Source organism: Dendropsophus ebraccatus, chromosome 15, assembly GCF_027789765.1.
Source record: "Dendropsophus ebraccatus isolate aDenEbr1 chromosome 15, aDenEbr1.pat, whole genome shotgun sequence".
NCBI lineage: Eukaryota > Metazoa > Chordata > Amphibia > Anura > Hylidae > Dendropsophus > Dendropsophus ebraccatus.
In genome coordinates this window covers 21,390,314-21,413,257 of record NC_091468.1, presented here as the reverse complement: position 1 = coordinate 21,413,257, position 22,944 = coordinate 21,390,314, and the positions used below count along the sequence as shown (strand labels likewise).

The following is a 22,944-nucleotide window of genomic DNA, read 5'->3' as shown; positions in this document are numbered from 1 at the left end:
TATCATCCACCTTCAATACAACCACACCAAGCGCACTTGGAAGCGCACTGCAATGTCCTGTGTTTTACCTCCTGGATGGTGCAAGGCATGTCTATAGGCTCCTGGGGCATATAAACAATACTAAGTATGAAGTCATCTATTAACCCCTTCGGGACCAGGCTAATTTTCGTTTTTGCGTTTTACTTTTTTCCTCCTTGTGCTTAAAAGGCCATAGCACTTGCATTTTTACACCTAGAAACCCACATGAGCCCTTATTTTTTGCATCACTAATTGTACTTTGCAATGACAGGCTGAATTTTTTCATAAAGTACACTACGAAACCAGAAAAAAATTCAAAGTCAGGTGAAATTGAAAAAAAAACCACATTTCTTTTATTTGGGGGGAATGTGTTTATACGCCATTCGCCCTGGGGTAAAACTGACTTGTTATGCATGTTCCTCAAGTCGTTACGATTAAAACGATATATGACATGTATAACTTATATTGTATCTGATGGCCTGTAAAAAATTCAAACCATTGTTAACAAATATATGTTCCTTAAAACCGCTCCATTCCCAGGCCTATAGCGCTTTTATCCTTTGGTCTATGGGGCTGTGTCAGGTGTCATTTTTTGCGCCATGATGTGTTCTTTCTATCGGTACCTTGATTGCGCATATACGACTTTTTGATCGCTTTCTATTAAATTTTTTCTGGATTTGATGCGACCAAAAATGCGCAATTTTGCACTTTGGGATTTTTTTGCACTGACGCCGTTTACCGTGCGAGATCAGGAATGTGATTAACTAATAGTTCGGACGATTACGCACGCGGCGATAGCAAACATGTTTATTTATTTATTTATATTTGTTTACTTTTATTTATAACCTGGGAAAAGGGGGGTGATTCAGACTTTTATTAGGGGAGGGGGCTTTTTACTTATAACAATACTTTTTTTTTTTTTTTTACACTTATACTAGAAGCCCCCCTGGGGTTAGAGTTATTCCCCCTGGGGGACTTCTAGTATATGCACTCAGATCTCTCATTGAGATCTTTGCTGTATAGATATACAGCAAAGATCAATGAGATCGGCACTCGTTCCGGAGGAGATCGACAACGTCCCGGAGGAGCGATCTCCGCCACTAGACACCAGGGAAGTGCTGCAGCCGGTAATCGGATGCAGCTGTCATGTTTGACAGCTGCATCTGATTACTGTATTAGCGGGCACAGCGATCGGACCGTGCTCGCTAATACCGGCGGTCCCGGGCTACAAGCGGCACCCGGGACCGCCGCGGTTCAGAGCGGGGTCGCTGCTCGGCCCCGTTCTGAACGCCCGCACCCGCGCAAGGACGTACAGTTACGTCCTCGTGCGGGAAAGGGTTAAAGGGGTAATTCCAGATTAGAAAACCACTCTAGTCCTCAGTAGAGATGAGCGAGTAGTGAAATATTCGACTTTCGAGAATTCGAATCGAATAGGCACCGATACTCAACTATTCGAACGAGTATTCGATCCCATTATAGTCTATGGGGAAAAAATTTGCGGCACTTGGAAATCAAAATTCAACCACTTAGAGGTCACCAAGTCCCCCATGAAACCTCCCTAAACGATGCAAACACCTCCGAATGACACTGGGACATTAGAGGGAGCATGCCTGGGTGCACCCAACACCCCAAAATCGCAGTATATTGCCACTCTCTGCAGTTGAGATGGAAAAATATTTGCAAACGCTTCTTTACAAACATTTATGGCAATGTTTACACATTTCGTTCGTATTTCTTGCACAGTGTTACATACATAATTCCAATGTGCGTCCGCAGAGCGTCATGTTATTCGCGCGTATCACGCGTAATGCTGTACGAACGTTACTGGAACAGTATGTATCACGTGCCTTTTACTGGGCTACTGAAACAATATGTATCACGTGCCTTTTACTGGGCTACTGAAACAGTATATATGAAGTGCCCTTAGTGGGCTACTGGAACAATATGTATAACGTGCCCTTAGTGGTGTTAAACAGGGACACTATAAGTCACTTGTACACACAGGGTACTGGAATGAATACACCTGCTGATGCTGATGCTGCTGTTATATCATCAGAGATGACTTTTTCGCTGGATCTTATCCCTGAAAAGGACTTCTGGGTTCTGTAGTAATCCTGCCTAACCAAAACGCTACTAAATCCTATCTCTCCCTGCTCGAAGATCTCTCCCTGTCTAGGTTGAAAGCTCATCTGCGGTCGAGAGGTGGGAACCAAGTATTTAAAATTCGAGGTCATGTGGTTCAGCTATCCAATGAGGGTAGACGCTGTTTTCGCGCTGCGAGCGTATTCCCAGGGTCCCTTACGGCCTCCCTGCATGGTGATTGGATTTTAAAAAAAGCGCCAACCGCGATGGGAGGGCTTTTGAATGTTTGCGGCGTATTCGCCTCACTACTCTATTGAATTCAAATCTTTCCAATACCGCAATATTCGATCGAATACCTACTCGATCGAATCGATTGGCTCATCTCTAGTCCTCAGTATGTGTGTTGTATGACAGCTCAGTTCCATTGAAATGGATCTTAGGTCAGATGTGGCGCTGCGAGAACTGTGAAAGAAAGCAGCTGTTTTTGTTTTTTTTAAAATCCTAAACAAATTTTGTTTGAGTGGAAAGGGGTATTTAACTCAAACAAAATTTTACATATATTGCTGCCCATGGTGAGACTAACAATTCCTTCCATACTTGTTATTATCTATTCAGTCTCCTTCCCCCACTTCTGCTGCTTTCTGCTGACACAAAGAACTCTGTGTGAGCTTTTCTCTCCGTCTCCATCCCCTCCCTTCGGAGACACCTGATTTAACCCCTTAGTGACCGCCGTGCTGCCTTATCACGGCGGACACTAATGGGCTTAATTCCGATGCGTACGCCTTTTAACGGCGTACGCATCGGAATAAATTGCCACCCAGCGGCGGCAGCAGTGCGGGGGATCAGCGGTCAGTGTGACAGCTGACCCCCTCCTGTAACTGCCCGGAGTGGAGGATTCTCTGCTCCGGACAGTTTAACCCGTTAAATGCCGCTGTCGAAGCATGACAGCAGCATCTAACAGGTTCGGTGTGTACCGGACGGCGCCGCAGGTCCACTTACGTGACCGGAGGTCCCGCGGCGCCGTCCGGTCCCCCGACGTCTCCATGGTAACTCCGGGGGCCTAATGAAGGCCCCCGGGCTTACCATGGATAAGCCATCCTGCTGACAGGGGTGGCTGTGCTACTGCATGTCAGCAGGATGGTCACATGATACAATACACTGTACTGCAGAAGCAGTACAGTGTATTGTATAATGTGATCAAAGTCTTACACTAGTGTACAGTACTGTACACTAGTGTAAAAAAGTTAAAAAGAAGTGCACCAAACACAATCCCCCCCAGTCCCCCCCCCATAATAAAAATGCATTACATTCCCCATACACTATAATACTATTAAACATTACATAAAAGTGATCAAAAACACAAATCATATACATATTTGGTATCGCAACGTCCGTAACGACCCAATCTATAAAACAATATCAATAATTATATCGCATGACACACGCTGTAAAAAAATAAATAAAAAAACAGTACCAGAATAGCTGTATTTTATCAATCCACTTTAAAAAATATGTCATAAAAGAGATCAAAAAGTCATATACATATAAAACTTGGTATCAATAGAAACTACAGATCTTCCCGCATAAAATACGCCCAAAACCAGCTCTGTCGTGCAAAAGATAAGAACGCTATGGATCTTGCAATGTGGCGACAGTTTTTGTGGGTTTTGGCTAGGAAGATAGTTTCTATTGCGCCAAAGTGGTAATAGTTAAAAAAAAACTATACAAATGTGGTATCGCCGTAACCGTAGTGACCCAGAGAATACATGTATTATGTTATTAGTGACCGCTGATACGGATTTTTACGGCGATCACTAATGGGCTCTATTCTGCTGCCATCAGCTGTTTATGGCGATGGTGCAGAATAGTGCAGCGGCGCCGGTAATGCCCGCAGCCCCCTCCTCTCAGCTACCGGAGGTCGCTGAGAAGTTGGGGCAGAGTGTGGGCTCAGTCCCGGCCAGTCCCCACACCGACGATCGCCGTTATTACCAGTACAACGGCGACCACCGGTAACGGGCACTGCATGCTTTCATCTCCTCTCACCGTTAATCCACAGTGAGAGGAGATGAATGTCCCCCCCCCCGGGAATAACCTTAGTGTTCACAGTGATTAATTCCTTAGGGTACAAACACACTTGCCGCATCGGCGTATTTGCAGCGAGACTCGTTGAGGATCCCGGCCCTGTGTAGTCAATGGCAGACAAACTCGCAGCAGGGATGTACATCCCTGCTGCGAGTTTGTCCAAAGGCTGACCCGTTAACCCCCCGACCGCCAGAGACTATACATCACCTGGTCCCGACTCTACATCATCTGGTCCTTCGCTGATTCCCGACACGTCCCGCTCAGCCAATCAGTGCGCTGCCCCACCGCAGCACTGATTGGCTGAACGGCCGTGATGACGTGGTGAATCCCGTAGCCGGGATCAGGTGACGTATAGTCTCCGGCGGCCAGGGAGTTAACGGGGCGAGCTGTGGACAAACTCGCAGCAGGGATGTACATCCCTGCTGTGATTTTGTCTGCCATTGAGTACACATGGCCGGGATCCTTAGCGAGTCTCGCTGCGAATACGCAGCCAGAAACTCGCTGCGGATACAGCAAGTGTGTTTGTACCCTCAAAAAAAGATCAAACTCTCATTCTCTCCACTACCAGAGGTGGCGGAGAGCATGGGGCAATGATCAGGGACTAGCCGATGTGGTCCTGGTAAAAGTGATCAGCGGTATATACTATATACCACTGATCACTTGTTCCAAATGCTGCCGGCACTTTTTGTCCCCTGTCACCAAAAATCATTGGTGACGGGATAAAAAGTCAAGTGCCCCAGATTACCTGTAACCACTCCGCATTACCTGTAACCACCCCAGATTACCTGTAACCACCCCGCATTACCTGTAACCATCCCGCATTACCTGTAACCACCTCGCATTACCTGTAACCACCCCAGATTATTCATAACTACCCCAGATTACCTGTAACCACCCCGCATTACCTGTAACCATCCCGCATTACCTGTAACCACCCCGCATTACCTGTAACCATCCCGCATTACCTGTAACCACCTCGCATTACCTGTAACCACCCCGGATTACCTGTAACCACCTCGCATTACCTGTAACCACCCCGCATTACCTGTAACCATCCCGGATTACCTGTAACCACCCCAGATTATTCATAACCACTCCAGTTTACCTGTAACCGCTCAGATTACCCGTAACCATCCCAGATAGCCAGTAAACACCCCCAGATTGCCTGTAACCACCCCAGATTGCCACAGGCTACCCATACCCACTACAGATTGCCCGTAACCACCCCAGATTGCCCGTAACCACCCCAGATTGCCCATACCCACCCCAGATTGCCTGTCACTCCTCCCCCAGATTGACCATCACCACCCCAGTTTGCCTGTGACCCTCCCCCCCCCCCCCCCAGATTGCCTGTCACCAACTCAGATAGCCAGTAAACACCCCCAGATTGTCCGTTACCACCCCATATAGGCAGTAAACACCCCCAGATTGTCCGGTACCACCCCATATAGCCAGTAAACACCCCTAGATAGTCGGTAAACACCCCCAGATTGTCCGTTACCACCCCAGATAGCCAGTAAACACCCCCAGATAGCCAGTAAACACCCCCAGATTGCCCGCAACCACCCCAGATTGCCCCTAACCACCCCAGATTGCCACAGACTGCTCGTACCACCCCAGATTGCCCGTCACCACCCCAGATAGCAAGTAAACACTCCCAGGTTGCCCGTCACTACCCCAGATTACCTGTAATCTCATTTTTTTAAAAAATTTTTAGCAACTGTGCTATTCTAATAACCGATACTAGCTGCGGTTTTGCACCAGAAAAATGACGCTCCTTCCCTTCTGAGCCCGGCTGCGTACCCATACAGTGGTTTATGCCCACACATGAGGTACCGTTGTACTCAGAAGAACCTGCTTTACAAATTTTGCGGTGCATTTTCTCTCCTGTTTCTCGTGAAATTGAGAAATTTCAAACTAAACAAACATATTATTGAAAAAATTCATTTTTTTTTTTCATTTTTACTTTCTAATTTTGAATCCTTTCCTCTAATACCTGTGGGGTCAATATGCTCACTGCACGCCAAGATGACTTCTTTGAGGGGTGCACTTTCCAAAATGGGGTGACTTTTGGGGAGTTTCTCTTCTGCGGAAACTACAGGGGCTCTGCAAACGCACCTAGCGCTCAGAAACTTCTACAGCAAAATCTGCACTGAAAATGCTAATTGGTGCTCCCTTGCTTCTGAGGCCTGCTGTGTGCCCATACAGTGGTTTATGCCCACATATGGGGTACCTTTCTACTCGGAAGAACCTGCGTTACAGATTTTGGGGTGCGTTTTCTCTCCCTTTCCTTGTGAAATTGAGAAATTTCAAACTAAACATACATATTATTGGAAAAATTCTAGTTTTTCATTTTTACTGTCTAATTTTGAATACTTTCCTCTAATACCTGTGGGGTCAAAATGCTCACTGCACCCCAAGACGTATTCTTTGAGGGGTTATCTTTCCAAAATGGGGTGAGTTATGGGGGGGTTTCACTCTGCTGGCACTACAGGGGCACTACAAACACACCTGGCGCCTGAAAACTTGTACAGCAAAATCTGCACTGAAAATGCTAATTGTCGCTCCTTCCCTTCTGAGCCCTCCTGTGTGCCCATACAGTGGTTTATACCCACATATGGGGTACCATTGTACTCAGGAGGACCTGCTTTACAAATTTAGCTTTTTCTCTCCTGTTGCTTGTGAAAATGAGATACTTTAATCTGAACGAACATATTATTTGAAAATTTCTATTTTCCATTTTTTTCCAGCCTAATTGTGAATACTTTCCTCCAGCCCCTGTAGGGTTAAAATGCTCATTATACCCCTAGATTAATTCCTTAGGGTGTGTAGTTTCCAAAATGGGGTCACTTATGGGGGTTTCAAGTATACAAGCCTCATGAAATTTCATGAAAAATTGCTGATACATTTCTAAGCCCCGTAACACCCAAGAAAAGTAAAATATATTTACGAAATTGTGCCAGAATAAAGAGGACATATTGGTAATGTGACCTAGTAACTAAATTATGTGATACTACCTATCTGCAACTTTGTAATGCCGGAGGGACAATCACCGCGAGTTCATTAGCAACCTGGCCTTTCAATAACTCTCCCAGGATTACAAAGAAGCAACAAAGTTACAGATACAGCCGGCTAGGGACTTCTTTTGGAAGTGAGGGGGAGACGGAGAGAACTCACACACAGATTTTTGTGTTTTCAGCAGAAAGCAGCAGCTCAGAACTGGGGGAAGGATACTGAATAGAAAATAACAATTACGGAAGGAATTGTGCCATCATGGGCAGCAACATATGAAAAGTTATGTTTGAGTCCAATACCCCTTTAAGCATGAGCAGCAGAAACAGAAATATGCTTACTGAATAAGGTCTCCAGACGTATCATGCATGAAATGAAAGAATCAAAGTTGATAGTCAGGTCAGTGTCAGAATAGCGCTTGGCAATGCTCTGCTGGATGGCGTTGTTCAGGGTGAAGCCTATTAAGTTAAAAGTAAAGTTATTAAGGCATCCTAAACATTCATACTTTGTAGTTATAGGAAAACCAAAATTATGTTTTTAGCCTTTTTACCCATAAAAATTGTGGTAGTAAATAAAGTAACTGAATCCCTGAGGAAACAGACAGCGATATCATTCATGTACTTAGCGGCTGCCTGAGAAACCAGGCACACACCTAATAACACTGAATACTCATAGGGGCTGACTCCTCAGAGCTGTCCCTCAGCTGTTGGCCAGGGGAGTCTACATTGGCTGTGCTTGCAGTGGCCCCTACAGGAGAGAAATGGAATTACATTGTGGCTGAGTCCACCACAGCTGCAGCTTGTCACCGGCTCCTCGTTCTGACTCATATACAAGATTCTAAATGGAGGAAATTGTAACTGGTACTAGTAGTCTAGTACTAAGACACCAAATTAAAAATATATTGTGTAATAAGAAGGGCAAAAAAAAATTACCTGCATCCTGCAAGGCCGCTCTCATTTCATGGGCGTCCATGGTTCCTGATTTATCCGTATCGGCTTTGATAAAGATTTCCTATTAGATGTAGAGAATTAAAATTAGCTATATCCTAATATTGCTCACCAAAATTTTCCAGAAATGCCTATTTTAGGACACATTTGCATAAGCCCCACCCCTTTGAGGGGGCTTTTTGGAGTGACATCATACAAATCTGACAATTCCTTTACTAGACTAAAGCCTGTCCAGCATGAGCATGTAATTGTGAGCCTGACCTCAGAATCCTCTGGAAACTAGAACTGGAAGCTCCTAAGGGCCAAATCTAGGGTTATTAAACTAAATGATTGGCCACTTCCTCCAAAGTCATACTTTTTGAGGTCTTGACCAGAGAACGATGCTTAAAGAAGCACTCCCAGTGTTTTTTTTTTTTTTTTTGCTCATATAATACACAATCACCATGGTCATTCCTGTATTGTCATCTGTATACAGTCAGGGAAGCTGAACTGCCATCAGATGCATTATATCTGTGTGACAGGAGCTGTATAATCATCATCAGTAGCTGTAATGGGAGCTACAGCTAGTGTGGAACAGTCCATACAGCTTTATCACACAGGAGGTTCTGCTGGTTAGGATGGTGACCTCATTGAGGGCACAGAAACACATGTAATTTACATGGGGCCATTGTAATCTCACATGACCCAAATGAAGGAAAGGACTCAGGGAATCCTCAGATAGAACAGGACAACTAGATGAATTATATATTTCAGTTAATGAATTAGCCATACCATGTATTTTTGTATCTTCATCCACAAAGTTTTGAATTCTATAAGACTCAGTGTCCCGGTTCCGTTAACCTGGTCAGATTTTAGTTAAGAATATAACTTATTATTTTAATAGAATTTATCAAAATGATATCTACGATACATAGCTGTAACCGACCAGCAACTAACGTGGCTCTATTCATAACATAGAGGCTGGGGTACAGATACGGAAATCGGCAGGGGGTTCAGTGGTCGGATCCCCCGCAATCTCTTACTTGTCCACTATGCTGTGGATAGGAGACAAGTTATTTTCCCTGGACAACCTCTTATAATGACAACATCATTATAAATAATTCCGGCTGTAGGTAACATTAAACAATGGCCATTCACATGGAATGGCCGTTCTTTATACAGTTTATACAGTGTGTGAACATAGCCGCAAACTACTTCTCTTGAATGTACACAGCCCTCATGCATGCCTATGTGACTCTATGGATACAGACTACAAACAAGCCTGATGTAGTCTCACAGGTTCCTCTTTCACTGTCTATGGGTGCGTGCACACTACGGAATTCCCGCATATAACCCACCATTGACATGTCACTTCTTTCGGCGGAATGCGGAATCCGCCCGTGCATAGAATAGTGTCTATGGCACAGAGGGAGATGCGCGCCGCCGTGTGCGGGTACAAGCGACGGAATCCACCGCGGGTCATGCCTGGTAATTCCGTAGTGTGCACGCACCCAGTAGTTTACTAAGAATATGGGCACTGGAGCTCATACACGACTGCAGGTCCAGACTACACAGGGTTTGTAGTCTGTAACCGTGAAACCGCAAGTTGTATTTTATCTTTATCATAACTTTTTCTTAAACTTCAGAAACCATAGTCCCAGCATGCTATGCTATGACTTAGGCCTCATTCACACGTTCCGTGAAGTTGTCCATGATCACGGATCCGTTATAGCCCGTTCCTTTCTATTAGGCTATTCACACGTTCTGTTTTCTAACGGCTCCGCAATCTGTTCCATGAATGAATAGGACATGTCTTAACTCAGATGAGATCATGGAACCGATTTCCCCCATAGAAGTCTATGAGATCCGTGTTTTTCACACATTGCATGGATCTGGCATTCATGTACATCCATGCTATCCGTGAAAAACATGAATGTGATGTAATCAGTGTAATTTAAAAAGCTTTAAACTGATCCTTGAAAAACACGGACACGGATGCAAAACGGATGCAATCACAGATGGTAAATAGCGGACTTCATGCATGGTTCTTGGGAATAAGGCCTAAGATCGTATGATAGAAACGTGTCAGCTGTTTTATAAATGGAGTCTGTAAGGCTGGGTTCACAATGGGTTTTTGATCTCTTTTTAACAGATCTGTTTAATGGAAAAAAACATTACACTTTTGTGCATCCATTTTAAATAGTTTTTTTTTTCATTGAATTCCATTATAAAAAAAAAAAGTATCCTTTTTTTTAGCGTACACAACAACGTGGTCGACCATGTTACACTATTAAAAAACGGATATGTTTTGATCCGCTTTTTGATCCTTTTTTTTTATAATGGAAACACAGGCCAAAACAGATGCACACAATGGCATGCATATTTCCATCCATTTTTTCCATTACAGGAATACGTTAAATGGAAAGCAAAAACCCAGTGTGAACCCAGCCTTATACCTCTGGATCTAGTGAACACTGCACCGCCGTACAACAGGTGGGGTGGACTCTGTTCAGATACAGTGAGCTAAAATCTTCTACAGTACTTCTACCATCCCAGCATGCTCTGCTTCTGCTGTCATTTAAAGGATACGTCCATTAGGGAGACCATTTCTCTGCATGTGGACAGGCTAAAGCCGTTCGATTTCAAGTCTGTTCCTAAAAAGAATAAATCATATGCATTAAAAAAAAATCCCCTTACATAAACCTTGCCCCTTCCACCTTCTGATGAAATCTTGACTTACTCTTTGCCAGAAGTGAGTTCAGGATAGTCTGAATATCCGTCACTGTGACTTCATCTTTCTGTGATAGAAAATTATTATTAGAAAATTCTTCATTAGAAAAGGGCCAGTGAGATTAAAATTGTCCAACTATAATAGTGCATTATCACTACGAGGGGAGTGGCTGATCTATAGTCCTAGTCCTAGTTTCTAGAGGGTTTTACTACTAGAAGTAAAGTAATTATCATGTAGCTAAGAATTTGTTTGGATTTTCAGTCTCCTGGATTAAAAGCAATGATAGTCCCTTTGCTCCAAAAACAGCGCCACCCCTGTCTTCAGGTTGTGTGTGGCATTGCAACATTGCCTCATTCACTTCAATAGAACTGAACTGCAAAGCGGCCACACCAAAGCTATAAGATAGGGGATAGCCCCTTTAAACATCCCATTTACAACTATAAGGACACTTGTACCGTAATGCTGATACATATATATTAATGGTATTATGGGAATTTTCTTACATCTCCTGCCAGTTTCTGAAAGATGTTCTTGAAGTCGCTGGTGATATCCTTGTCGGTGACCTCAGGCTGAGAATGGAACAGAAATGTATTGTTATATGCGGTCTTAGGCTATGTTCACACAACGTCAAAAATGGAGAAAAAACGCCCGATTTTGATATTTAAAAAAACGCCCATTTTTGCAGCAATTTAACTGACTGCAATGCCATTGCATTGTAGTCAATGGGAAGACGGACGTCCAATGCCCACAATGCATTGAAAAACGGACGTTTTTGCCGCGGGCGTCAAAATAATGAACATGAACATTATTTTCGGACGTTTTTTGCAAATGGCGGACGTTTTTTATTAGTTGTTTACACACAGTTCTTCTTTTGTCATCGTTCTTTCTCCGTTTTTACTATTAAATTCAATGGATTTTTCAATTAAGCCACAACCAAAGGGCAATTAGTAACCCCAAACTAAAATAATGTGCAAACACTAAAAATGTCTGTTATTTTAGAATCAAAATAACGGACGTCATTTTAAACGGAGCTGAAAAAAACGTGTGAACATAGCCTAATACTTCAATGGGAAAAAGCTGTTCACATATTGCTTAAGTCACAGACATACAGGGACTGTATAGTATCACGTAGAGTCCATATAACCAATCCATAGGTGACTTCCATATGGCACCATATTGTTTCCTTTGAAGCATTGCAGAGCTTCATTCCTGGCCTTGCCTGCTGCTAAGTCCTGATATAGTTTATATAAATTTCATATCTCACCTCATACGGATCCGCTTTTGCAACATCACCAACTTCCCTGAAAAATAAAACAAAATTATCAAATACCCATCAATACCAAATAATAGTTCTTAAAAGGAATCTGTCAGATGTAATTTACATTCTAAACTGCTGACTAGTAATAAGTATGAACATTCAGGTTCTGCATTTGACTCCCGGCGGCCGGAGAAGTTGGATACAGCCCTAGGAAGTCCTGGAACACATGGATACAGACATAGGCCACAGGCTGTACAGTTGTTTTCCTGGCAGCTTTAGGGCTGCATCCACCTTCTCCAGCCACCAGAATTCCAATTTGCTGAATGCTGGCAAGTCCTCTCATTACTACTGCTGACACCATCAGACTTTAGGGCAAGGAGACACCTGGCACCTTTCATATATTCGTCGGTGTTCCCAGGATGTGGAAAAATCCTGTAACTCCCCCCCCCTTTTATTCCTTTTCCTGTTTGATTGAAAGTCAGCTGGAAGCTGAGCCCTGTTTCCAAATTTCATTAAAATGCATACACATTGTATACAGGTGAGAGATTTGGAAACAGGGCTCGGCTTCCAACTGATTGCCAATTGGACAGGAATAGGGATGGAAGGGGGAGTGAGGAAGTGTTACAGCCCTCAGGAATTCAGGAGTTTGGGAACGCCTCTTTGACTCTTTGGCGTCAAAGGATAGAAGCTTTGAGGACTGTAATACTTCCTCCCTCCCCCTTCCATCCCTATTCCTGCCTGATTAGGAGTCAGCTGGAAGCCGAGCCCTGTTTCCAAATCTCCAAATACATACATAAAATTCCAAAATACAAATGCATACACACTGTACACAAGTGTGAGATTTGGAAACAGGGCTCGGCTTCTAACTGAATGCCAATCAAGCACGAATACGGATGGCATAAAGAGTGAGGAGGCATAAAAGCCCTCAGCACTTCAGGAGTTTGGGAACACTTTAACACTTTGGAATCAAAGAATAGAAGCTTTTTCTATGTTCTAGAAGCGCAGATATGGTGGTTTTCTCCAAAAACATACATGTAGCACTACATCCGTACAGTTGTGTGTGTATTGCAGCTCAGCCCTATCACAATGAAGCCTAGATGTAATACTACACACAACCCCTGGATAGACGTAGTGCTGTTTCCTACATCCAGGACATGCGCGGCCTCCATACATACTTAGATTTGGCGGCTTTCTCTGAGAAGATTCGCAGACAGAAGTCCCCGGCTTTAAATGGTTCAAAGGTGGACGGTACAATCAGATAGTCTCCGACCGGCAACTTCATCCGTTTAGACACCTCTCGTGTATTGATGAAAGTGTCAGAGCGACCGGCGGATGGAGTCCTCTGGAAAAACTCTTTATTGACATGCACCTCTGTTTGATCCTGTAATTATGAAAGAAAGAGAAAAAGTGTGGTCTTTACTGAGCCAGAACTCTTATCCGCTGATCCTCTTTAAACTCTCTCTGCAATACTTTCTGTATACATCAAAGTGCTCTGAGCTCCCCCTAGTGGTTGGTGGTTGAAGTCAGAATTTAAAAGGTTAAAGCTGTGTGAGTAGAAGCTGTAGATTTGGAGCACAGACCTTTAGAAAGATATATTAAAGGATGAATCTGCAAATATTTTAGAACTTTAAAGCAAAAGTTTGTTCAAAGGTAGAGGTTCACTTTAAAGAAACTTTCCCCCATGACCAGGACATGGCCTTAATATCTGACATTTGATCTTACCTGTGGGACTCCTACAAAGGGTACAAAGGTCTGTACAAACTTTGTAATGTGTGTTATTTAAGTGAATAGCCTCCTTCCCCATGTTCCCCCCACCCCAGAAGTGTGGTGCATTATACTCACGCAATCAGTGTTGACCTCGGCCGCCATTTTGGGTCAAACACGTCATCTTCAGGAGGCCAGCCGGACCGCTCCAGCCCTCCCTCATGCCTGCTCCCCTCTGGCGCGTCATCAGCTGCTTAGCCGCGATTGGCTAAGCATAGTTATGCTCCGCCAATCGCGGCTGATGACGCGCTCAAGATGGCGGCTGGGGTCGACACTGATTGCGTGTGTATAATCCACTACACTTCCAAGGTGGGGGGGCCATTCACTTAAATAACACACATTACAAAGTTGTATAACTTTGTAATGTGTGTTATTTAGTGAATAAATGTTGAACACCGCACTACCCCTTTAAAGTCTATAGAATTACAACCTGTAGAAACCCTTGCCCTTGTGAGACCCTCCGATCAGACACATTTTGGGGCTTATCCTTAGGTGCAGAATTAGCACTCTAGCAGAAAAGGAAAAAAGGACAAGGCCCCATAGCAGGTGCATGGTCTGCCACTATGGGAGCTATGCCACTGCATATACATAGAGGGCACTCTTAGGGCTGTTATAAATGGCCCAGTATTCCAGATAATCGGGCAACGATCTGTTAGATCTTTGTTCGCTTACTGAGTATATTACACTGCTTGATAAACGTGAATGCAATACCAGACTGTGCCTGAGGAGAAGAGTGGCACTGTTGAACGAAAAAGGTAAATCATTTTCCTAATCTCATAAAACCATTGTAATAGAGTCACTTAGTTTAAATCAACCACAATGAACTAAGTGTATTAAAAAAGTTGGCCAGATTATAAAACCCCATTTCATACACCCTATAAAGGAATACAAAGTTTATAAAGTGGGTCCTCTGTCTAGGATCATCATCTTTCGTCTATTCTGCAATACACTGAGAATCCATACATTTTAATGTCATGTTCACACAACGTTGTTGTTGCCTGATGTTCTACAATGGCCGTGATTAAAGGGGTACTCCAGCGGGGGGGGGGGCATTTTTTTCCTGGGACCAGGGAGGAGGTGGCTGAGGGAAACGACGTCCACTCACCTCCCCGGTACCAGCGTCGGGTCCCGCATCGCGGCGCTCTGGTCCCCGGTTCCCAGCCACTTTCTGGTGTCTGACGCGGGTCGAGACGATACGTCTCAGGTCCGCTCAGCCAGTCAATGACAGAGGCGGGATCTGAGCGGACTTGAAACGGATCCCACCTCCATCACTGACTGGCTGAGCGGACCTGAGACGTCGCGTCAGACACCAGGAAGCGTCCGGGGACCGGAGCGCCGCAATGCGGGACCCGCCGCTGAAATCGGGGCGGTGTGTGGACGTCGTTTCCCTTAGCCACCTCCTTCCCGGCCCCAGGAAAAAAATGCCCCCCCGCTGGAGCTCCCCTTTAATACAAAACTTACGTGCACTGCAGTCAGAGTATACACTTCGTCCGCAATCGCTAGTGGCTTTACAAATACTGACATGTCAGTTTTGTGCGGCTGCTATTCATTGATTAGCGGCAGCACAAACCTAACAGGTCATGCACTTTCCATTGTCGGCTATGGTGAATTGGGACGCATCCCAGTTCAGCACAAAGGAAGATCATCCTGCCAGTACTGCAGGACCAGCCGGGATGATCTTCACTGACACCAGTCATTCTGTTTCACGCTGCGTGGACATGGACTTAACCTGTGGAGGTGCCGCAGAGAAGCTTACCAGTTACTGTGAGTTTTTCTACAGATTACAGCTGATCACTGGGGAGATTCTGAGATCAGCTTATTGTTATGGACCTCTCTAATGACTGTAAGTGACAATGTTAATAAACCACATACCAAATCCTATATTGCCTATTCATTAAAACATAGCAGTACAATAAAAAACAATAGTGTCACCAGCCAGTTATTCAGAATGAACCTGATATAACGGAAATCACTGTACCTCTTTGGGAACCTGCAAAACAGAAATACACTTCTTTAGAATATTTATATCATATTTGTTACGTTGTTTATAAAATGTATAGTATATAGTGTAGTTTGGCAATTGGAGCAGTCTACAACCCCCAGAGGAAATCCCAGGTGAGTGTATTTAGGCATAAGTATGCCATATAACCCCGGCTTACCCGGTACAAGGTAAACCCGATGGTCAGCAAGTCCTCGCCCAATTTTTTCTGTCTTCTCCGATTTTTCTGCATTAGGCCCACAATGACTGTACAGGAGGGATCATTGGAGGATCCATCATGGTCATGATCTGGTTCTTCCAGCTTAATCTGAAACTGAGGGTTTGTCCAAAAAGTCGCTGTATATAGAGAAAGAGTGAGGGTCAAAATAAGATCACTTTAAGCTATATTATTCAAGGGAAGAAAATATTTTGGTTGGTTTTATGCATATGGTTCATCAATGGTATTATTCATCAATAACAAGATTATCAACTATCCTGTACTGATCCCGAGTTACATCCTGTGTTATACTCCAGAGCTGCACTCACTATTCTGCTGGTGAGGTCACTGTGTACATACATTACTTATCCTGTACTGATACTGAGTTACATCCTGTATTATACTTCAGACCTGCACTCACTATTCTGCTGGTGGGGTCTATGTGCAGAATTGTAAATAAAGCTGTGAATGCATTAGACAAAGCCAGAGCCGCGACACATGGTCGGGTGTGCCGCGGGGAAAGTTCCTCAAACTATGGTGCCCCTGCAGATCGCCCCACTTCTGCTGTCTGCCTCACCTACTGGCCGCCTGTAGCGCCCGGACGTGCTCCTCCTATCCAATCAGCGAAGACCGGGAGCGTGGTGCGCTGCGGCAGGTCGTGATGCAGGCATCCAATCAACGCGTGCGCTACGGCCCGCCGCAGCGCACCACACTCCCACGATCCGCTGATTGGAGGAGCACGTCTGGGCCCTGCGGGCGGCCAGTAGGTGAGGCGGACAGCAGCGGCGGCCATCTCAGAGGAGGTGAGGAGGAAGGGGGGGAGAGAAACCTGGGGATGGGGGAGAGAAACCTGGGGATGGGGGAGAGAAACATGGGGATGGGGGAGAGAAGCATGGGGGAGAGAAACCTGGGGATGGGGGAGAGAAACCTGGGGATGGGGGAGAGAAACATGGGGATGGGGGAGAAACAGGGGAGAGAAGCAGGGGGGAGAGAAACATGGGGATGGGGGAGAGAAACAGCGGAGAGAAGTATGGTGGAGAGAAGCACAGGAGAGAAGCATGGGGGAGAGAAGCACAGGAGAGAAGCAGGGGGAGAAGTATGGTGGAGAGAAGCACAGGAGAGAAGCATGGGGGAGAGAAGCACAGGAGAGAAGCATGGGGGAGAGAAGCAGGGGGGAGAAGTATGGTGGAGAGAAGCACAGGAGAGAAGAAGGGGGGAGAAGTATGGTGGAGAGAAGCACAGGAGAGAATTAGGGGGGAGAAGTATGGTGGAGAGAAGCACAGGAGAGAAGCATGGGGGAGAGAAGCACAGGAGAGAAGCAGGGGGAGAAGTATGGTGGAGAGAAGCACAGGAGAGAAGCATGGGGTAGAGAAGCCCAGGAGAGAAGCATGGGGGAGAGAAGCAGGGGGGAGAAGTATGGTGGAGAGAAGCACAGGAGAGAAGAAGGGGGGAGAAGTATGGTGGAGAGAAGCACAGGAGAGAATTAGGGGGGAGAAGTATGGTGGAGAGAAGCACAGGAGAGAAGCAGGGGGAGAATTATGGTGGAGAGAAGCACAGGAGAGAAGCAGGGGGGAGAAGTATGGTGGAGAGAAGCACAGGAGAGAAGTAGGGGGGAGAAGTATGGTGGAGAGAAGCACAGGAGAGAAGTATGGTGGAGAGAAGCACAGGAGAGAAGCACAGGGGGGAGAAGAAAACAGGCCCAGGTTTCACACTGAGTGAGTATAAATACATTTAGAATCTATATCATTAACTATATGTATAATATGTACTGTTTTAGTGTCATTTTGGTTGGTGGTGTGCCCCGGGATTTCTTAAGTATAAAAAGTGTGCCGCGGCTCAAAAAAGGTTGAAAATCACTGATATAATGTATCTGTTACCTGGGTAATTCTGACATCCTCCAGCTGTAGAGCCCCGGACCCAGCTGCCATTGAATAGCGTTACATTCCACTTATGCTGATCTTTACTTGTCAGGGTGTCAGGTGTCAGGTTGCAGATATCAAGTCGAGAATATTCCCTTACCCAATCGGTATAGGCCATCCTGCAACCATAATAATACAGTCACTCACAGACATACAGGATATCCCATCCAGCAAGCAGGATCCTTAATGTGTCATCTCTGCTTGCTGTCAGTGAATCCATATCAATTTTCTTACCAGAATTCTCCATCATTGGCTTTCTTGTCCAGAGCTTCTCTTACTTTTGGATCAATGTAATTCCACTCTGAGGAACTAGACCAGAGCGGAAAGAACAGAAAAGCATGGATCAAAAACTGATCTACCCCAAACTGGCATCAATAAAAAGGATAACTCATTCCACAAAAAACTAACGCCCATACAGCTCTATAGGCAGAGAAATAAAAAGTTATTAGTCAGAACATAGTGATATATAGGAACAGAAGAAGAACAAAACAAGCACTTTATAAATTAAAGGAGTATTCCTCTCAAACATAACTTTTGATATGTTTCTGCCCATGGTGAGACTAACAATTTCTTCTATACTTATTATTATCATCTATTCTGTCTTCTTCTCCTAGTTCTGAGCTGCTGCTTTCTGCTGATGACACAAAAAACTGTGTGTGAGGCTTTCCTCTCGGTCTCCCCTTCCTCCTTCCTCCCTTCTGAGATAGCTGATCACAAGTCCCAAACAAGTCCCTATCTGCAACTTTGTAGCCACTCAATGTAACATGTAACAATGCGAGGAGGCTTAATCACAATTAGTTCACCAGCACCACAGTGAGTTCACTTGACCTCTGATAACCCTCACAGCATTACAAAGAAGCTACAAAGTTGCAGATAAGGCCAGTCAGGGACCTGTTTATATCAGCCGTCTTGGAAGGGAGGGAGAGGAGGAGAAGACAAAAAGAACGGTTCACGAATTTTTTTGTGCCTTCAGCAGAAAGAAGCAGCTCAGAACTGGGGGAAGGAGACTGAATAGATAATAGCAAGTATGGAATAAATTGTTAGTCTCACCATGGGCAGCAACTTATGAAAAGTTATGTTTGTGCGGAATACCCCTTTATGTATCATTTTCATTTTATCATTTTGTAGAATAAAAATGTCAGTTTCACCCCAGAGTAAAATAAATAAAAACAAATGGCAGAAACTGCTGGGTTGTTGATTTTTTTTTAAATTATTTTATTCCATCCCAGAAATATTTTTGTGTCTCGCAATACGGAATATGATAAAAAACTAAACTATTGTCCCACAAAAAACAAGCCTCCATGTGGCTAATTAATCATTTACATCCTGCTGTCACAACTAACAGTGGCATTTAAATGGCTTTAAAATACGATCCATGGTGGTCTAGTGGCCGCACCTCAGTGATGTAATGATGCTGATCCCAGCTCGGCACTCGATTACTTTGGGCTTCATCAGTGCTTACTAATTCAGCACTAGATTCATGGATCAATGTATATACCTACTGCATTGATCCCTATTCAGTGCATTATTCATAAATGCCCCCCTGGGGGGACTAAAAGTTAATGTGGTAAAAAATATATATATTTTTAATAATGAAAACCCTACTCCGATAATAACAGTTTAAATCACGTCCCTTTTCCCGTTTTATAAATAAAATAAATAAATAATTGCCGATCTATTAAAATATTACATTCCTCCAAATTTTATTATTACATTGCAGATTTATGGTTACATCTCATCCAGAAAAATTTGAATAAAATTAGATTAAAAGTTGCATATTCTCAAGCAAGATACTGATACAAAGTACAAATCATGGAGCAAAAAATTGCATTGAGTATTGCCTGAGTTAAGATATTTATGAAGGGTTGAAAGATAAAGCTAAACAGTCGCTCAGCCAGCAGCTAGGTCATGTGTCACTATAACACTATAATCTTTGATGTAACTGTAATACCTACTTTGGACCACCAGAGGGCAGTCACACCTTACAGTATTACCCATTAACATGCTAAGCTATGAACTATATGTGATTTCAGTATTTACTCATCACTCCAGGGTCCAGTCCATTCCACTTCTCCCCAGGGGTTCCTCACTCTGATCAGCTGCACTGTCTTTCCTTTGTAGAGCACCTAGGAAGAAATAGGAAAAGCTTGGTAAATATTATATACAAGTATCCCCTAAATCCATAGACGTATAACTAGAGGATAGCTTACAGTGCCTATAGGTCTATAATATGCCAGTTGATTTCACTATGTATATAGAAACACTGTTGTCATACTGGGTCTATGCATGTGACAGCGACTACTTTATTGTCCTAATAAAATTCTCTTTAGTCTATACTGATGAGGGGCAAGAACCCCAAATAAGCTGCCAAAATAGGTCCATTTGGAGGAGACTCTAGTAATGGTTTAAGGCTATTCCCTGGGTTGGACATTGACTTATAAGGGAGCTACCTATAGGTGGCGCTACAGGGACAATTTATTTCCTATTGGAGGAGAGCTAATTTGCATAATTGTTTGCCAAGTCTCCCTTGTCTATCTTGGCAGTCGCCTCAAGGAGACAAATTACGTTCTCAGATTCTAATAAAGCGTAAACCTAAATTATCTATATCATAAAAATCAAAGTCTGTCTGTCTGTCCTTCTGTCTGTCTGTCTATCCTCTTAAGACTTCCAAACGCCTGAACCGTTTGACCCCAAATTTGGCACACAGATACATTGGGTGCCCGGGAAGGTTATTGCGAAGGTCCCGTCCTCGCCAGATGTACAGGAGGGGAGGGGAAGGGGAAGAGAGGCACCCCATAGAGATGAATGGGAAAATCTCCTCACTGCAATTACAGGTGATATAATTAGCTGCAGCAGACACGGCAGTTGGAGCCTTAGCAACCAATAGGATTACTGCTTTCATTTTCACAGGGAGCAATGGTTGCTAGGGAAGCTGCCTCACAACATCCACAGTAATAACTGGTAGACCCCCTACTCCATCTATACAGTACATGTATATACAGGACCCCCTACTCCATCTATACAGTACATGTATATACAGGGCCCCCTACTCCATCTATACAGTACATGTATATACAGGACCCCCTACTCCATATATACAGTACATGTATATACAGGGCCCCCTACTCCATCTATACAGTACATGTATATACAGGACCCCCTACTCTATCTATACAGTACATGTATATACAGGGCCCCCTACTCCATCTATACAGTACATGTATATACAGGGCCCCCTACTCCATCTATACAGTACATATATATACAGGACCCCCTACTCCATCTATACAGTACATGTATATACAGGACCCCCTACTCCATCTATACAGTACATGTATATACAGGACCCCCTACTCCATCTATACAGTACATGTATATACAGGACCCCCTACTCCATCTATACAGTACATGTATATACAGGGCCCCCTACTCCATCTATACAGTACATGTATATACAGGATCCCCTACTCCATCTATACAGTACATGTATATACAGTACCCCCTACTCCATCTATACAGTACATGTATATACAGGACCCCCTACTCCATCTATACAGTACATGTATATACAGGGCCCCCTGCTCCATCTATACAGTACATGTATATACAGGACCCCCTACTCCATCTATACAGTACATGTATATACAGGACCCCCTACTCCATCTATACAGTACATGTATATACAGGACCCCTACTCCATCTATACAGTACATGTATATACAGGACCCCCTACTCTATCTATCCAGTACATGTATATACAGGGCCCCCTACTCCATCTATACAGTACATGTATATACAGGACCCCCTACTCCATCTATACAGTACATGTATATACAGGGCCCCCTGCTCCATCTATACAGTACATGTATATACAGGACCCCCTACTCCATCTATACAGTACATGTATATACAGGACCCCCTACTCCATCTATACAGTACATGTATATACAGGACCCCTACTCCATCTATACAGTACATGTATATACAGGACCCCCTACTCTATCTATCCAGTACATGTATATACAGGACCCCCTACTCCATCTATACAGTACATGTATATACAGGACCCCCTACTCCATCTATACAGTACATGTATATACAGGACCCCCTACTCTATCTATCCAGTACATGTATATACAGGACCCCCTACTCCATCTATACAGTACATGTATATACAGGACCCCCTACTCCATCTATACAGTACATGTATATACAGGGCCCCCTACTCCATCTATACAGTACATGTATATACAGGATCCCCTACTCCATCTATACAGTACATGTATATACAGTACCCCCTACTCCATCTATACAGTACATGTATATACAGGACCCCCTACTCCATCTATACAGTACATGTATATACAGGGCCCCCTGCTCCATCTATACAGTACATGTATATACAGGACCCCCTACTCCATCTATACAGTACATGTATATACAGGACCCCCTACTCCATCTATACAGTACATGTATATACAGGACCCCTACTCCATCTATACAGTACATGTATATACAGGACCCCCTACTCTATCTATCCAGTACATGTATATACAGGGCCCCCTACTCCATCTATACAGTACATATATACAGGACCCCCTACTCCATCTATACAGTACATGTATATACAGGACCCCCTACTCCATCTATACAGTACATGTATATACAGGGCCCCCTACTCCATCTATACAGTACATGTATATACAGGACCCCCTACTCCATCTATACAGTACATATATACAGGACCCCCTACTCCATCTATACAGTACATGTATATACAGGGCCCCCTACTCCATCTATACAGTACATATATATACAGGACCCCCTACTCCATCTATACAGTACATGTATATACAGGGCCCCCTACTCCATCTATACAGTACATGTATATACAGGGCCCCCTACTCCATCTATACAGTACATGTATATACAGGACCCCCTACTCCATCTATACAGT

General features: G+C 44.1%; 1 protein-coding gene across 2 annotated transcripts in view; it reads right to left on the bottom strand.

The window, feature by feature from the left end:
- Positions 1 to 22,944, bottom strand: part of LOC138774456 (calpain-8-like) — a 42,975-nt gene that overhangs the window by 1,175 nt on the left and 18,856 nt on the right. The window contains exons 7-19 of one of the 2 annotated variants that reach the window (XM_069955344.1): positions 20,028 to 20,113; positions 18,222 to 18,296; positions 17,946 to 18,106; positions 16,033 to 16,208; positions 15,852 to 15,863; positions 13,285 to 13,490; positions 12,116 to 12,152; positions 11,355 to 11,420; positions 10,861 to 10,918; positions 10,710 to 10,774; positions 8,913 to 8,981; positions 8,127 to 8,205; positions 7,536 to 7,652 (exon numbers count right to left, since the gene is read on the bottom strand). In XM_069955344.1, coding sequence (XP_069811445.1) covers positions 7,536 to 7,652; positions 8,127 to 8,205; positions 8,913 to 8,981; positions 10,710 to 10,774; positions 10,861 to 10,918; positions 11,355 to 11,420; positions 12,116 to 12,152; positions 13,285 to 13,490; positions 15,852 to 15,863; positions 16,033 to 16,208; positions 17,946 to 18,106; positions 18,222 to 18,296; positions 20,028 to 20,113 — 1,207 coding nt within the window. The remainder of the gene's footprint in view (positions 1 to 7,535; positions 7,653 to 8,126; positions 8,206 to 8,912; positions 8,982 to 10,709; positions 10,775 to 10,860; positions 10,919 to 11,354; positions 11,421 to 12,115; positions 12,153 to 13,284; positions 13,491 to 15,851; positions 15,864 to 16,032; positions 16,209 to 17,945; positions 18,107 to 18,221; positions 18,297 to 20,027; positions 20,114 to 22,944) is intronic. The other variant, XM_069955345.1, reaches the window with a different exon arrangement.